At 36.6% G+C, this 18,546-nt stretch overlaps 1 protein-coding gene across 1 annotated transcript in view; it reads right to left on the bottom strand.

Moving 5' to 3' along the window:
- Positions 1 to 18,546, bottom strand: part of DTWD2 (DTW domain containing 2) — a 107,748-nt gene that overhangs the window by 35,344 nt on the left and 53,858 nt on the right. The window contains exon 5 of the mRNA XM_061423001.1: positions 6,518 to 6,646. Coding sequence (XP_061278985.1) covers positions 6,518 to 6,646 — 129 coding nt within the window. The remainder of the gene's footprint in view (positions 1 to 6,517; positions 6,647 to 18,546) is intronic.

Here is an 18,546-nt window from a genome sequence, read left to right as displayed (position 1 = left end):
CTGTTAAAAAAAAAAAAAAAGAAACATACACAAGCGTGACAAATCATGAATTTTTTCTCTGGAAACAGGTATTATTATATTTTTATTATCAGCTCTTAACTATGAAAAGCAATAGATACTCTAATAAATATATGATAATTTCTAAATGAATAATTCATATAAATTCATACCTTACATACCACTAAGGAATTCCAGTAAGAAGATACAAATACTAATTTTCTATATGGGTGATAAAGTCTAAACTTAGTTTTATACTTTAATATATTCAAACAGTACAAAAATTGGTGCCATTATAATAACTGATTTGTAACAAGCAGACTAAAAGAGACATTTCAGTACAAATTAGTTAATTCAGTTTCAATCACAGACTAACACAAGCTTCCTGCTACTTGATAACAATTAGATGATTGCAGCAATGGATAAGTTTACTAATTCTCTCACACTACTCCATGGCCTACATGCATGCTCAGTTGCTTCAGTCGTGTCCAACTCTTTGCGACCCCATGGCCTGCAGCCTTCCAGGCTCCTCTGTCCATGGGATTCTGCAGGAAAGTATACTGGAATGGGTTGCCATTTCCTCCTCCCGGGGATCTTTCTGACCCAGGGATCAAACCTGCATTTCTGTGTCTCCTGCATTGCAGGCGGATTCTTTACTGCTGAGCCACGGGGGAAGCCCACCCAAGGCCCACATACCAGTTAGATATTCAGGTTTGGGTGCATTTGAAATAACTGTAATTGTATACATAGCTGTCTAAACTCAAATACCTATAGAGCCAGACATAAAACACAAACATGTGACCTAGATGGACCCATAAGATAGCACAAGAATAGTGAAGGTTGTAAAACAACTGGAGCATAATGTCCTTGCTGCTGCTGCTGCTGCTGCCATAATGTCCTTGAAGTTATTCAAATTCAAAAGTTAGGAAAAAATAAAAAGATTAAGCCAGCATTTTAAACATATTTGAATCAGATTCTTTCCTTGGGCCTGAGATACCTGATCTAACGCTTTTAAATAACAAACCTGATTATGCAGATTGTTTTGAAAAAATAAAAAGATACACAGATCTTTTTAGTTAGATAGTCAAATCTAAAGATAGATTTAACAACAAAAATTTCACAGTGTCTAAGTAAAAATGTATTCCCTCCCATGTACAACATAAGTGGTAGCAAAGGGCTTTTAAGTTTTAATTTACAATGAATTCTTACGAATATGTGGTACTCACTGATAGTTGCTTTTCCATATCCATTCTTTTCTTCCTAATTTCAAAAAAATCCAAAACTTCATACAAGGTGGCAATGTGTCCAACTAGCAATACTACACTAACTAGTGACAGTTTATCCAACAAGGTAAGTGGAAGGCCTTGGATTAGGACAGATTTAGCAGGCATCGTAGGCTTTTGCCTTTTCTTCGTATCTGAAACATGACTGTTAGATGTGAGATAAACATTATGCGACTACAGGGCAATAAAAATGAAGATTAGAACCAAAAACATACAATGATGAACAGAAAGAAAAGAAATCTGGGTCTCTGATGTCCTTTTCAGCTGCATCCCCAGCCCTGGACTACTCACTTCAGCATTTCTCATTCACAGGAGAAAAATAAGCCCATATATGGTTCAACCACTGTAGTAAGGGCTCTGTTACATGCAACCAAATGAAACTCCCAACTGACACCAATAAGAAAAAGACAAACATATTAGAAAAAGCTCTGACATTGCTGCAGAAAGTCTCTGGTATGTTCTTATAATTTTAGTATCTTCAATTCTTCAAACAAGAGAAGAAATACAGAAATGACTATATGTTACTTTTAGGGTCAACAAAGGAAGTGACTGGATCCTGAAACATCATATCAGAGACACACATTCAGGACCATATACAGACTAAGACAACTGAAGTTTCTATTGCTATGCTATGACATTTATTAGATTCTTCATGATAGAAGAGTAATGCTCCTATAATACTCCTATAACTCCTATAAGGGTTTCCAACTTTTACTTCCCGAAGATAAGATTCTATTAATTCTCTGAAGTAATTAAGAGAATGAATTTTGGAGATAGACAGATTTATGATAATCACTAGGGCTGCTTACAAATACACCAGTCCTCTTTCAGGATACATGATCAGACTGCATTTTTCTAGTCTGCTCTGAAGTTAGGTATGGCCATATAACTTGACATGGTTAACAAAATATGAGCATGAATAGTGTGCATCATCTCTGGACAGGTGCTTTAAAAGTGGTTAATGATTCCCCACGTCCTCTCACTCCTTCCTTGATAAAAGTAGAATGATGTGTCTAGATGGTGCATCCATCAGCCTGCATCCCTAAGTATTATTAGTAGAGGTCCCACTGGAAACCCCACTGTACAGAGTGCATTATGCCATTCTGATTTTGGAGTTTAAGTACTGATAAAATCACCAGCTGTGTTTCCGGATAAATTAGGTAATATCTATTTGCCTCACTTTCTTTATCTGTAAAGTGAGGAAAGGAGCCTGGTAGGCTGTAGTCCATGGGGTCGCGAAGAGTCGGACACGACTGAGAGACTTCACTTTCACTTTTCACTTTCATGCATTGGAGAAGGAAATGGCAACCCACTCCAGTGTCCTTGCCTGGAGAATCCCAGGGACGGGGGAGCCTGGTGGGCTGCCGTCTATGGGGTCGCACAGAGTTGGACACGACTAAAGCGACTTAGCAGCAGCAGCAAAGTCCATCTTACACGGTTATTATTATGGTGGGCTATAATGATACATTTGAAGTGCTTAGCATACAACTTGATATAAAGGATCATTTTTCTCTATACATTCATAAGATTATATCTGAGGCAATGTGAAGCTATATGAGAGGTTTACTTGTTCAGAAGAACAAAAAAATCCTCTAGTTACAAAAGTAGCTAATTTTGAAAAGTTTATTTGGGGGAAAATCAGGGTTCTGTAAACCCCTTGTCTATAGATGCAAAGTAACAGTTTCAAAAGACCATTATAACCAGCTTCTGATGATGGAGTAGAACTAAGGCATTTTGGCTACAGCACAAAGGCTTGCCCCATCTAGTTATAAAAGTTCATAAGGCTTCCAAGGTATGAAAAACCCTGGTACATATTACAATAGCAGAATGAAAGTCACCAACTTTCAGTTCAATTTTTCTGTCAATCTACAGATAAGAACATGAGAGACAAGGAAAGGCAAAACAATGAAATCTTCTTGAAGAGTCTGGTGTCAGGCAGTTAACATAAAGTATCCCTATGTTATGCTTCTCATAACAATATTATGAGGTAACTATTTCTCATATATTACACATAAGAAAGCAGCCACAAAGAGATTACATGAATTGCCTTCTGGTAAAAACTGATGATGACAAGCGACAAAATTCTAATTCAAACTTGCTTCAAAACTTGTATCATGCTATTTCCCAATGTCTGAAAACTGCTCAAGAATAAAGGAAAAGAATGAGTCAACAGACTAAGAAGGCCATTCTATGCCAAGTGCTTTATTTTGAGAAGCCCCACCTCTACAGAATAAAGCCAGCTGAAAAACAGTCATTTTTCTCCCCTCATCATCTTAAGGTTATATTAGAATACATCTAATAAAAGATTATTGGGGGGAAAAGGCATGTTATAGCTTTCCTTCCCAGGAAAGAAAGAAAACACCTATTTCTGAGCAGATGTTAATTGTGTTTCTCAGAAGCATGCACCAATTTTTTTTTTTTTTACTGCAGCTAGATTTAAACAGGATGACTTGGAGTTCTCCCACTAAGAAAGCTAATTGTCAGCCAGATGCAATAATAAGCAACTTGGGATGTCTCATTATGCTTTTTTTCTGCTCATGCTCCTGCTGTTCATCTTATCAGAACCTCCCAAATAACATACCTGACTGTCAAACATCCTTTTTCTACTCCTGGTCACTACCACTAACACAAGTGACCAAAGCAAAAAGAATGAGAACTTAATGACCTCACTATTGCTTTGGGACCTTATGTTCAGCTTGACCCTTTCTGTAAGGTGGGGCTTCTTAAAGAGATGGGAATACCAGACCACATGACCTGCCTCTTGAGAAACCTATATGCAGGTCAGGAAGCAACAGTTAGAACTGGACATGGAACAACAGACTGGTTCCAAATAGGAAAAGGAGTACATCAAGGCTGTATATTGTCACCCTGCTTATTTAACTTCTATGCAGAGTACATCATGAGAAACACTGGGCTGGAAGAAGCACAAGCTGGAATCAAGATTGCTGGAAGAAATATCAATAACCTCAGATATGCGGATGACACCACCCTTAGAAAGTGAAGAAGAACTAAGGAGCCTCTTGATGAAAGTGAAAGAGGAGAGTGAAAAAGTTGGCTTAAAGCTCAACATTCAGAAAATTAAGATCATGGCATCCGGTTCCATCACTTCATGGCAAATAGATGGGCGAACAGTAGAAACAGTGGCTGACTTTATTTTTCTGGGCTCCAAAATCACTGCAGATGGTGATTACAGCCATGAAATTAAAAGACACATACTCCTTGGAAGGAAAGTTATGACCAACCTAGACAGCATATTAAAAAGCAGAGACATTACTTTGTCAACAAAGGTCCGTCTAGTCAAGGCTATAGTTTTTCCAGTAGTCATGTATGGGTGTGAGAGTTGGACTATAAAGAAAGCTGAGTGCCGAAGAATTGATGCTTTTGAATTGTGGTGTTGGAGAAGACTCTTGAGAGTCCCTTGGACTGCAAGGAAATCAAACCAGTCCATCCTAAAGGAGATCAGTCCTGGGTGTTCATTGGAAGGACTAATGTTGAAGCTGAAACTCCCAATACTTTGGCCACCTGATGCGAAGAGCTGACTCATTTGAAAAGACCCTGATGCTGGGAAAGATTGAGGGGAGGAGGTGAAGGGAACGACAGAGGATGAGATGGTTGGATGGCATCACTGACTCAATGGACATGAGTTTGGGTGAACTCTGGGAGTTGGTGATGGACAGGGAGGCCTGGCGTGCTGCGATTCATGGGGTCACAAAGAGTCGGACACGATTGAGTGACTGAAGTGATGTCTGATGTTGGCTGATCCTAGGGTTTTACCTCAACAAAAAGGAAAATACAGAGACTATACAAAAAGCAAGCCTAAACAACAGTCTTGAGCTTCATCTCTCCTTTAAGATACCTAAGTATAGTGTTATTTTCTTCTCAAGAACATACAGAGATGATGGCTAATAAACAAAGCTGACAGATAAGTACAGGGGAATATTAAGTGTGTTTTGCTGATGTGAGGTACATTGGAATAGGTGATAAAGTTAAGGGAGAGGGAAAAATGTCTGAGAATACTCCCTGGTCAATTGGACAAAGGATTTAGGATCCCTCATGAATTTTTTTCCTCAAAGGAGAGAAAGAGAAGTTGTCAAGACCCCAAATTAACTCTACTCACACAGATTCACATAAAAAGAGTCTATTCACGATAGCCTACTTCTTCCAAAAGAAGAAAGTCTCCAATCCTGACACAGGACATGGCTTAGGGTGGGGGAGAGGAAAGGGCCACTCAATGCTTCTTCTAGCATTCTTTAACTCTCCTCATCCTGCAGGTCTTTCATTCTTTTTTCTTTCTTGGTAACTAATCCAGTGATTCTGAGCTGAGCTTTTATCCATTATTGGAATTTCCTTCATGGCTAAGGCATACTTTTATAATAGAAACCATGATGTATGAGAGAGAGAGGAAAAGGCAGAAGAGAATATTCTGTGTGTATGTGTTGTGTGTGTGTGTGAGAAGAGGGAGTTACAAAACTTTATTTAGTTATGCTCATTATCCTCTGACTTTTCTTCTGGAGTCGAATTTATCAAAAATTTTCACTAATTAAAAAAAATCTAACAATTCAGTTTTATTTTGGTATTTTTTTCTTGTCATAAGTGTAAAGTTTCTTACATGTTCTAAAAGAATGAGATAGTGAGCTTACTAAAATGTTATTATTTACTAATGATTATGAATTATATATGAAATCATCAGGCTTTCATGGAAATTAAGTAAAATGTTGATTACAGGTTATAACCTTTTCATATTCAGTAGGCTTTTTTCTCAAAAAAAATTGTATCTTTTTATACTCTAAGCAACATTAATAGATAAACAGAAAGTTGATATTTCTCCTCAAATAAAAGTACCAATGGAAAGAATGTTGCCGTAAAATGTTCTTTTAATTAAAAAGAAAAAAGTCGAGTACAAGAGAACACAAATACTAAGAAATACAGAATGCTGAAATATCTATCCAAGAAAAAACTGTATTTAATGTTATGCTACTTAAAAACAATTTAGCATATTACAAATGCTGTTTGCACAGCCTAGAATGAATATTTAAATAATCCAATCTGGAATGCTAAACTAACAGAAAAACACCAGAGGAGAAATGAAGGTTTTAAAAGTACATACATTTCTATCACAGACATAGGCTACTTGTCACTTGAGCTACAAATTTAACAAGTTATGCATTTTTAAATTTGCCAGACAAAAATCTAACCAAACACCTACTTTCAAAGTATGTAACTTTCCAAAGACATACCTCTTGTATGTAGTTATTTTTCTCCAAGATAGAAAGAGCAACAGCTGCACACTCCAGTGTAGAAAGGCACCTATTAGTTGGTTGCGCCCGAATTACATACTGACTAGAAATGCTAGTTTTTAATTGCACCTGAAACCAAAAACAGAATAGAATGCAGTTTTCGTTTTAGGTTTAAAACATAAGGTCTGTATTTTAAATACTAATTACTCTAATTTCCTTCCAAAATCACCAGTTTATAAATATTAAATGTATCAATATCTTCTGTATATAAATCTTTTTATTAGTTTTGTTAAAAAGAAGCAAGAAGATAGTTACGCATCTAATAAAGAAGATACATTCAAAATATATACAAATTCCTACAAATCAAAAATAATAGGACTAATAACCCCCTCCCAGTGGGTAGAAGAGTAAACAGACACATCACAAAAGAATATATATACAAGTACAAATAGGTACATGTAAAGGGGCTCAACATGATTTAATATAAATTAAAATCACAATAACATGTCATACTCGTTACTGTTATTGTTGCTTTTAGTCATTAAATTGTGTCCAACTCTTTTGCGACCACATGGACTATAGTCCGCCAGGATCCACTGTCCACGGGATTTCCAAGACAAGAATACTGGGGTGCCTTAACATTTCCTCCTCCAGGGGATCTTCCCAACCCAGGGACTGAACCTGTGTCTCCTGCATTAGCAGGCAGATTCTCTTCCACTGAACCACCAGAGAAGCCGCCTTTCACACCCATTAGAACAGTTAAAATAAAAAAGACTAACACCACCAAATCGGGATGCAGCAAATGAAACTCTCATACATTGAATTAGGAGTGAAAATGGTTTAATCACTCTGGAGAATTGACAACTGGGATTTTTTGTTTTACAGTTATTTCTTCCATTATTTTTTTAAATGTCTTTGAGGTCTCCTGTTGTATCTTTTTTAAACAATATATTTTTTTTTTGATTGTGTTAGGTCTGTTGTTACTTTTTCTCTAGCTGCAGAGAGTGGGGCCTATTCCCTAATTTCACTGCAAAGGCTTCTCACTGTGCTGGCTTCTCTTGTTGCAGAGCATATGCTCTAGGCACACAGGCTTCAGTAGTTGTGACACGTGGGCTCAGTAGTTGTGGTCAAGGCATGGCTTGGTTGATCCACAGCACGTGGAATCTTCCCAGACAAGGAGCTGAACCCATGTCCTCTGCACTGGCAGGCAAATTTCCAGCCACTATACCACCAGGGAAGTCCCTTCCATTATTTTTTAAACTGGTAAATGTATGTCTATGTGGATGTGAATGCATATAAACATACAGACATATACATACATATCCTCTTTTTAGATAAAAGTAGTAGCATACTACAAATACTTTTCTCCATCAAGATAATATTCTAGCTGAGACAGAGTCATACATGAGAAAAGCAATAGACAAATGAATGTCAGAATTTTGGCTCTTTAATTACATGAAACTCCAGTATTATCCTATACTCATAAAGCTATATCCCAAGTCCATACTCTGACCAAAATCATATGTAAGAAAAGGTGATGAGAAATATGGTTCTTTCACTCTTCTTTTTGTAAAGAATTCTCTACAACTTGTTTCCTTTCCTTCCCCAAAAAGAGATAAAGGAGAGAGAGGGAAGGGAGAGAAGTGGGGAAATAAAGTGAGAAATAAAGTGGGTAGAGATTCACTACAGAATGTATGTGATTTTGAAATATATATTTGACTAATTATGCTTTAGATATGATCATGTTAAAATTACTTCACATTTTAACCAAAGGACAGGATAAAAAACAGATACAGGGAGGGAAAGAAAATGAAGAAAAAAATGGTTGAGAAACATCTATAATTATAAAAGAAAGCCTATGATTAAATAGCTGTATAAAAAATTCATAATGTTGATTAACTGTAATTACTAACAGCTTTGATTATTTCATCAGGTCAATGTAGTAAAACAAAGTAAAGCCAACTACTGCTTTCAGTACTCATTTCCAAGACATCAGTGGAGGAGTTTATAACAGACATCTGATTAAAACAAAACCTATGGGAAAGGTGCAAAATTCACAGTTAAATTTTGTTTATTGGAATTAATTTTATCTTTGAAATAAAATGGGGGGGGAGTTTTATTTCTTACTATAGCTCACATGGCTGTATGAAAACAGAATCTAAAATCTGTCATTTGTTAAAAGATTTCAGAATATCCTTCACAAATCATCTCTCCAGGGATTAGCCAGTAACTGGATATATTAAAAGAGTATACATAACTACTATCTGTTATATTAGTAGCATTTATGTTATTAAAACATGTTAAAATGCCCTCACAGCTCTTCTTTTTATACTTATGTGCTATATCACCTTCAACACATGCTTAATTCAATGAGTAAATGAGCAAAGCCAAAAAGAAAACCTGTTGACCCATCTTCTTGAGAAATCACAAGCATCATAATAATTTTTAGAAACTGCCTCATCTGCATGAATAAGAGGTCAAGAAAATTCATGGAAAAATTAGCTATTGTAAGAAAGAAAAAAATTAACATATAATAAAAGTATGTTATGTAGAAAGTAAAACTACTAAAGGGATCAAGATGACTGTATCAAAGTTGACAATAATTAATTAATTTGTTATGTCATTTAGTTTTTCAGTTCCTGCTCACCTGATAAAAAATCAGATAGCGAGACATGATGGTATTAAAACCTATGTTTAGTGATGAATCCCAAGATCATATAATATGTATACAATTATAATTCTATATTAATTATATGTCATTATGATTAATGTGTATATTATATATCATATATCATGTGTGATTATTATGAACAATATTCATTTTCAATTTTTGGAAGCCATGTTTATGCAAAGAATGTTTCACTAATTTTGATCTTGGAAGTTGGTTGTCCAGGGGTAGAAGCTGTCTAAGGACTCTTAATATGACTTCTTTAGGAACAGGAGTATCACTGGCTGGTTTAGAATTCTACTGGTACAGGTTGTAAGCCTATCACTTCCACTTTAGAAACAGCCAACTTATCCAACCTTACTCCTAAGATGTAGCTTCAATCTTTTCCACTGATTCTCTGGATTAGCTATGATTTTAATTCCTTAAAATTTCCTAAAATCCTTTTTTCTCTTCCATTAAGTGTATATTTAATATGTAAGAATATTAGATAACAGCTTAACAGCTTTGATCACTGTTTAGACACCTTTTTAAAGGGTCTGTTCAAACACTTCCTTCCTAGATAGACCTTCAGTTACTTTTGTGATGTGTCATTAAAAGTGTGGGAGATGTAGTAAGTTTAGTGGTTTAGTAATGACCTTTAGGATTCAAACAGATATCCAAAGGAATAACAAGCTATGGCTTATGTTTGCATAGCACATCTTTAAACTTTTGCATAGCACATAATAACTATAAGTTATTATAATATAGTTAATTCATTGGTCAAGAAAAATAACAAAAAAAGCCCTCAAAATTAAAACAGTAATCATCTCCACACTCCTCCCAAATAACACTGTATTTTTATAATTTGATGATGATTATTTGTTATCTGTTCTCAGGCTCTTTTAAGACATTTCATTACTACATAAAACTATTCTTTTTTTAAATATAAATTTATTTATTTTAATTAGAGGTTAATTACTTTACAATATTGTGTTGGTTTTGCCATACATCAACACGAATCCGCCACGGGTGTACACGTGTTCCCCATCCTGAACCTCCCTCCCTCCTCCCTCCCCATACCATCCCTCTGGGTCATCCCAGTGCACCAGCCCCAAGCAACCAGTATCATGCATCGAACTTGGACTGGCGATTCATTTCATATATATTATACATGTTTCAATGCCATTCTCCCAAATCATCCCACCCTCTCCCTCTCCCACAGAGTCCAAAAGACTGTTCTATACATCTGTGTCTCTTTTGCTGTCTCGCATACAGGGTTATCATTACCATCTTTCTAAATTCCATATATATGCGTTAGTATACTGTATTGGTGTTTTTCTTTCTGGCTTATTTCATTCTGTATAATAGGCTCCAGTTTCATCCACCTAATTAGAACTGATTCAAATGTATTCTCTTTAATGGCTGAGTAATACATAAAACTATTGTTTCTCACTCCATTATTAACAGTCACAAGAATTTTTAAGCACTTGATCAGCTCCCTTAAAGGTTTCTTCAGTTCAGGTGCTCAGATATGTCCAACTCTTCACAACTCCATGGACTGCAGCACGCCAGGCCTCCCTGTCCATCATCAACTCCCAGAGTTTACTCAAACTCATCTTCATTGAGTTGGTGATGCCATCCAACCATCTCATCCTCTATCATCCCCTTCTCCTCCTGCTTCAATCTTTCCCAGCATCAGGGTCTTTTCAAGTGAGTCAGTTCTTCACATCAGGTGGCCAAAGTATTTGAGTTTCAGCTTCAACTTCAGTCCTTCCAATGAACACTCAGGACTGATCTCCTTTAGGATGGACTGGTTGGATCTCCTTGCAGCCCAAGGCACTCTCAACAGTCTTCTCCAACACCACCGTTCAAAAGCATCAATTCTTCAGCACTCAGCTTTCTTTGCCAACAAAGGTCTGTCTCGTCAAGGCTATGGTTTTTCTAGTAGTCATGTACGGATGTGAGAGTTGGACTATAAAGAAAGCTGAGCAGCGAAGAATTGATGCTTTTGACCTGTGATGTTGGATAAGACTCTTGAGAGTCCCTTGGACTGCAAGAAGATCCAACCAGTCCATCCTAAAGGAGATCAGTCCTGTGTGTTCACTGGAAGGACTGATGTTGAAGCTGAAACTCCAACACTTTGGCCACCTGATGCGAAGAGCTAATTCATTTGAAAAGACCCTGATGCTGGGAAAGATTGAAGGTAGGAGGAGAAGGGGACAACAGCGGATGAGATGGTTGGATGGCATCACTGATTCAATGGACATGAGTTTGGGTGAACTCTGGGAGTTGGTGATGGACAGGGAGGACTGGCATGCTGTGGGTCATGGGGTTGCAAAGAGGTGTACACAACTGAGTGACTGAATTGAACTGAACAGCTTTCTTAAACCCATTGCCTTGACTAGATGGACTTTTGTTGGCAAAGTAATATCTCTGCTTTCTAATACGGTGTCTAGGTTGGTCATAGCTTTTATTCCAAGGAGCAAGTGTCTTTTGATTTTCATGGCTACAGTCACCATCTGAAGTGATTTTGGAGCCCAAAAAATAAAGTCAGCCACTGTTTCCATTGTTTCTCATCTATCTGCCATGAAGTGATGGGACAGGATGCCATGATTTTAGTTTTCTGAATGTTGACTTTTAAGCCAACTTTTTCACACTACTCTTTGACTTTCATCAAGAGGCTCTTTAGTTCTTCACTTTGTCATAAGGGTGGTATCATCTGCATATCTGAGGTCATTGATATTTCTCCCGTCAATCTTAATTCTAGCTTGTGTTTCATCCAGCCCAGTGTTTCTCATGATATACTCTGCATATAAGTTAAATAAGCAGGGTGACAATATACAGCCTTGACATACTCCTTTTCCTATTTGGAACCAGTGTGTTGTTCCATGTCCAGTTCTAATTGTTGTTTCCTGACCTGCATACAAGCTTCTCAAGAGGCAAGTCAGGTGGTTTGGTATTCCCATCTCTTTCAGAATTTTCCACAGTTTATTGTGATCCACACAGTCAAAGGCTTTGGCATAGTCAATAAAGCAGAAATAGATGTTTTTCTGGAACTCTCTTGCTTTTTCGATGATCCAACTGATGTTGGCAATTTGATCTCTGGTTCCTCTGTCTTTTCTAAATCCAGCTTGAACATCTGGAAGTTCACAGTTCACGTATTGCTGAAGCCTGGCTTGGAGAATTTTGAGCATTACTTTACTAGCATATGAGATGAGTGCAATTGTGCAGTAGTTTGAGCATTCTTTGGCATTGCCTTTCTTTGGGATTGGAATTAAAACTGACCTTTTCCAGTCCTGTGGCCACTGCTGAGTTTCCAAATTTTCTGGCATACTGAGGGCAGAACTTCACAGAAGCACTATAAAGCTGCACTTCTAAAGGTTTCTAGAAAAATCAATCTATTTTGTAGGCTTTCTGAAACAATCCTAGTTTAGAACAAGCTGAAATAAACATTTTAGTGATATTCTGAATTCCTTACCAATGGAAGACACACATAAAAACCTTCCTTTCTGAAGCACCCTTCTTCTATGATCTTTCATAAACAGGATTCATTACCTGAGCTTAGGACCTGCCCTTTGAAGGCAAGGTGCTAATGTTTTCTTCTGGTCCCAATCCTTCAACCCACTTCATTCCTTTCATTTCCTCAGTTTAGTTCAACACTATGTTCTAATAGTGATAAGGGTCCAGCTTTGACATCAGAGTTGTCAGTATGAACACAGACTTAGCCACTTACATGCACAGTGTCATGCACTTGGACAATAATTGCTTTTCTAGAAAATGTACATGTATTGTCTCATTCAATTCTCACTAAGACCTTATGAATTATCTCAATTTTACAGATGAGGAAAATAAAGTACACTGAGGTGAAGTAACTTACCCGAGGTTCCAAAATCAATCATGGTAAAACAGATAAATGAATTTATAAAGTCTTATTCAAGACCCTGAGCTCTTTATAACTAGGTTAATAATTAAATGGATGAATTCTTCAGCAAATCCCAACAAACAAAACAAAGCTATTCTGATGAAAAGCAAGACTGAGGCACTCCTGAAGAATTTTAGGGTTCTTATGAACAACTTAAAAAAAAAAAAAACAGTACAGGGGAGGAGTCTTCTCAACAATGAAAGTTTCTCAATAAATATCAATCTATGGTCTTGCTCCAACCTCATCACACTATGAAGTCTGTATACTTTTCCTAAAACTTAAGATTCCAAGCATATTAAAAAGACATATATATTAAAAAGACATATATAAAAGACAGAATATTAAAAAGCAGAGACATTACTTTGCCAACAAAGGCCCATCTAGTCAAAGCTATGCTTTTTCCAGTAGTCATGTATGGATGTGAGAGTTAGACTATAAAGAAAGCTGAGCACCGAAGAATTGCTGCTTTTGAACTGTGGTGTTGGAGAAGACTCTTGAGAGTCCCCTGGACTGCAAGGAGATCCAACCAGTTCACCCTAAAGGAGATCAGTCCTGAATACTCACTGGAAGGACTGATGCTGAAGATGAAACTTCAATACTTTGGCAACCTGATGCAAAGAACTGAACTATTTGAAAAGACCCTGATGCTGGGAAAGATCACGGGCAGGAGGAGAAGGGGATGACAGGATGAGATGGTTGGATGGCATCACCGACTCAATGGACATGAGTTTGCGTAAACTCCGGGAGTTGGTGATGGACAGGGAGGCCTGGCGTGCTGCAGTCCACGGGGTAGCAAAAAGTAGGACACGACGGAGTGACTGAATTGAACTGAATTGAAAGATTCCAAGGTTAATGCTAAAATTCGGAAAACTTGATAAAAATAAATTTAAAGGGAGCATTGCTGCTGCTAAGTCACTTCAGTCGTGTCTGACTCTGTGTGATCCCATAGATGGAAGCCAACCAGGCTCCCCCATCCCTGGGATTCTCCAGGCAAGAGTACTGGACTGGGTTGCCATTTCCTTCTCCAATACATGAAAGTAAAAAGTGAAAGTGAAGTCGCTCAGCCGTGTCCAACTCTTAGCGACCCTATGGACTGCAGCCTACCAGGCTCTGCCGCCCATGGGATTTTCCAGGCAAGGGTACTGGAGTGGGGTGCCACTGCCTTCTCCGAAAGGGAGCATTAGTTATAGATAAAATGATAATGCTACTTCTAAAACACATTATTGTTTAATTTTTTTTTCTGAGTTGACCAGAGAAAATTCACTTCTTAAGTTTCCATGGTAAAGCACAATTCCAAAATTACTAAAAAACTTGTAGAACACATCGGTTTTTAAATTTAGTGCTTTCTTATATATTAAAGTGATAATAAAGTTACACCACGCTTCTTCAACATACAAAAACTTTGATGTTAAAATGCAAACATACAATTCAGAAGTCTAAAAATTAAGCACTTAAAAATTTCAAATTAAAGCAAATCCAAATAATGATACAAATTTAAAATTTTGTTCAGTGACATATTTAGTCATATATATGTCATTTATATATTTCATTTATATTATATATTTATTTATAGTATATTTTTATATAAATATAATATATATATATATTTAGTCACTTAGACATATCTTGACTAGTGCTTTTTCCTAATAATACAAATATTTAATCTACCATTGTTTTTTATATAACTCCAAGTAATGCATATCTGAAGTCACTGAGAACTATGGGTACAGAAACATCTAGAGAAAGAAAATAAAAACATAGATTCATGAGATCACAGAATAGGAAGTTATTGTTATAAGTCATATAGTCCATCTCCTTATTCTAAGATACAATTATTCTTTTAAAACATTAGATTGACAGAATTAATGTAAACTTTAAAATAATACTGAAATATAATTTATCTTAAATAAAAATGTTTTATCTGAGTTTCAAAGCCTCCTCTTAAAAAAAAAAAAAGAATTAATAGAGGCACAAAAACACTTTTCTACAACCTTGAATTAAAATTGATGGTTACAGTCTAGCATATGAAAGCAACCTAGATGCCCATTGACGGATAAACGGATAAGGAAGCTGTTGTACACATATACAATGGAACATTACTTAGCTATAAAAAGGAACAAATGTGAATCAGCTGAACTGAGGTAGATGAACCTAGAGCCTGTCATACAGAGTGAAATAAGTCAGAAAGAGAAAAACAAATTTTGTATATTAATGCATATATATTGAATCTAGAAAAACAGTACTGATGAACTTATCTGCAGGCAAGAATAGAGATGCAGACACAGAGAATGGACTTGTGGACATGAGGGAAGGAGAGGGTGGGACAAACTGAGAAAGCAGCACTGACATGTATACACTACCATGTGTCCAACAGACAGCTGGTGGGAAGCTGCTGTGGAGCACAGGGAGCCCAGCCTGGCGCTCTGTGACAGCCTAGAGGGGACAGATGGGCAGCGAGAGGAAGAGACGAGAGGGAGGGGATATGCGTATAGTTATGACTGATTCATGCTGTTGTACAGCAGAAACCAACACAACATTGTAAAGAATTAGCCACCAATTAAAAATAAACTTTTAAGAACTATAAAAAGAAATGATTGGTTACAATAACTCTTTAGAAGACTACAGTAAATTAACAAAATATTATATCATTAAACAGGCCAGAAGAATGTCACTACAGATTACAAGCTTTAGCATTACTTTCTGCTGCCCAAATACCTATTTTTTCCAGCAATACCTAATGGAGACAAGTCTCTTCGTTGAGCAATGCTATAGAAACTAACTTTTGGAATATCTCCTAAAAAGGAAATTGTCCAACCTAAACATATTCATTTATTCATACTGTGCTTACATCAATTTATATCATTTATTAGGAAACAGAACAGAAACTGATTTAGGATATTAGAAATTGATTTCCTAGTCTCACCTAAGTAATAACCAATTTTATAATGTCTTGCGAGTGAAACATTTTTTTAACCAAAGATAAATTTCATTTAACAAAGCTGTCATGGCTTCATAAACAGCTACTGGAAAATGAATCATAAATTAGCCTAGGTGTGAAATAAAGCACATATTATGCAATTACCTCGTAAGTTCAACCTGTCACATAAAACTTTTATTTTAAAATTTACTGAGTTAAACTGTACACTTTTTCATTTTATTAAAAACACTTTTCTATAACCTTGAATTAAAATAATGTGCATGAATGGAGAGGTAGAAAAATACCACACTAAAAGCTTAAGACAGGAAATTAGACTTATATAATTTAACTCTACATAATAGTATGACCTCAAACTAGATTTAAACTCTGAGAGTCTAAAACTTAACAATCTTACAGAATAATTGTGCTTTATGGCACTAAAACATGTGAAGTGTTCAGCAATGCCTGCCATATAGTAAGTACTTGATTAGAGACAAAGATGTTATGAGGGTGGTACTGACGCTACTGATGTTAACAAGGGTAGTGCTAGTGATGATTCACAATGCTTTCTTCACAAGTTAATAAGTGTGAAGCAACTCAGCTTTACTGCAATAAAGCCAGATGAGTAGTTTGATCAACAGTGTAGGATAAGATAAAACTTATTAGCAGAATGTCAACTTTTACAAGATGGAAGAAGAAAAGGTATTGAAGAGGCAGAGAAAAAGCAGTCTTAGAAGCAAAAGAAAGAACCAGAAGAGAACTTCATTGAATAACAGAGAAGAACAAGTTACTGACAAAGAATTAATTATCAAAAGATAACCCAGTCAAAAAGTGGGTAGAAGCACTGAATGGATGGTTTTCTAAACAAGACATACAGATGGCTAACAGGTACATGAAAAGATGTTCAACACTGCTAATTATTAGAGAAATGAAAATAAAAACCACAATGACATTTCACCTCACACTTGTCAGGATGGCTATCATTAAAAAGTCTACAAATAACAAATGTTGGCCAGGATGGGAAGAAAAGGAAACACTTGTGCACTGTCAGTGAGAATGTAAATTGGTGCCGTCACTGTGCAAAACAGTATGGAAAATCCTCAATAAACTAAAAAACAGAACTATCATACGATCCAGCAATTACACTCCTGAGTATATATATTCAAAGAAGATAAAAATACTAATTTGAAAAGATACATGCACTGCACCTCAATATTCACAGCAGCATTATTCACAATAGCAAAGATATGTAAACAACCTAAGTAACCAGTATCCAACAACATATGAATGGATAAAGATGCTATAGCCAGATAGATAGATGGATACACACACACACACACACACACACACACACACACAAATATAATATTACTCAGCCATAAAAAAGAATTCTGCTACTTACAACAATGTGGACCTACGAAGTATTATTCTTTAAAAAAAAATATTTTTAATTTATTTATTTTAATTAGAGGCTAATTACTTTACAATATTGTGGTGGTTCTCACCATACATTCACATGAATCAGCCATGGGTGTACATGTGTCCCCCCCGACCCTGAACCCCCCTCCCACCTCCCCCTGTCCCATCCCTCTGGATTGTCCCAGTGCACTGGCTTTGAGTGCCCTGTTTCATGCATAGAACTTAGACTGGTCATCTATTTCATATATGGCAATATACATGTTTCAATGCTATTCACTTAAATCATCCCACCCTCGCTTTCTCCCACAAAGTCCAAAAGTCTGTTCTTTATAACTGTGTCTCTTTTGCTGTCTTGCATATAGAGCTGTTGTTACCATCTTTCTAAATGTCATATATATGTATTAATACCCAGTATTGGTATTTTTCTTTCTGACTTACTTCACTCTGTATAACAGGCTCCAGTTTCATCCACCTTATTAGAACTTATTCAAATGTGTTCTTTTGAATAGCTGAATAATATTCCATTGTGTATATGTACCACAGCTTTCTTATCCATTCATCTGCTGATGGACATCCAGGTTGCTTCCATATCCTAGCTATTGTAAACAGTGCTTCAGTGAACATTGGAGCACACGTGTCTCTTTCAATTCTGGTTTCCTTGGTGCGTATCCCCAGCGGTGGGATTGCTGGGTCATATGGCAGTTCTATTTTGTTTTTTAAGGAATCTCACACTGTTCTCCATAGTGGCTATACTAGTTTACATTCCCACCAACAGTGTAAGAGGGTTCCCTTTTCTCTACACCCTCTCCAGCATTTATTGCTTGTAGACTTTTGGATCACAGCCATTCTGACTGGTGTGAAATGGTACCTCATTGTGGTTTTGATTTGCATTTCTCTGATAATGAGTGCAGTTACTCCTTGGAAGGAAAGTTATGACCAACCTAGATAGCATATTCAAAAGCAGAGACATTACTTTGCCAACAAAGGTTCGTCTAGTCAAGGCTATGGTTTTTCCTGTGGTCATGTATGGATGTGAGAGTTGGACTGTGAAGAAGCCTGAGCGCCGAAGAATTGATGCTTTTGAACTGTGGTGTTGGAGAAGACTCTTGAGAGTCCCTTGGACT

The sequence above is a fragment of the Bos javanicus genome, chromosome 7 (genome assembly GCF_032452875.1).
Source record: "Bos javanicus breed banteng chromosome 7, ARS-OSU_banteng_1.0, whole genome shotgun sequence".
Lineage (NCBI taxonomy): Eukaryota > Metazoa > Chordata > Mammalia > Artiodactyla > Bovidae > Bos > Bos javanicus.
Note: the sequence above shows the minus strand (reverse complement) of the source record. Positions and strands in the feature narration are given on the sequence as shown.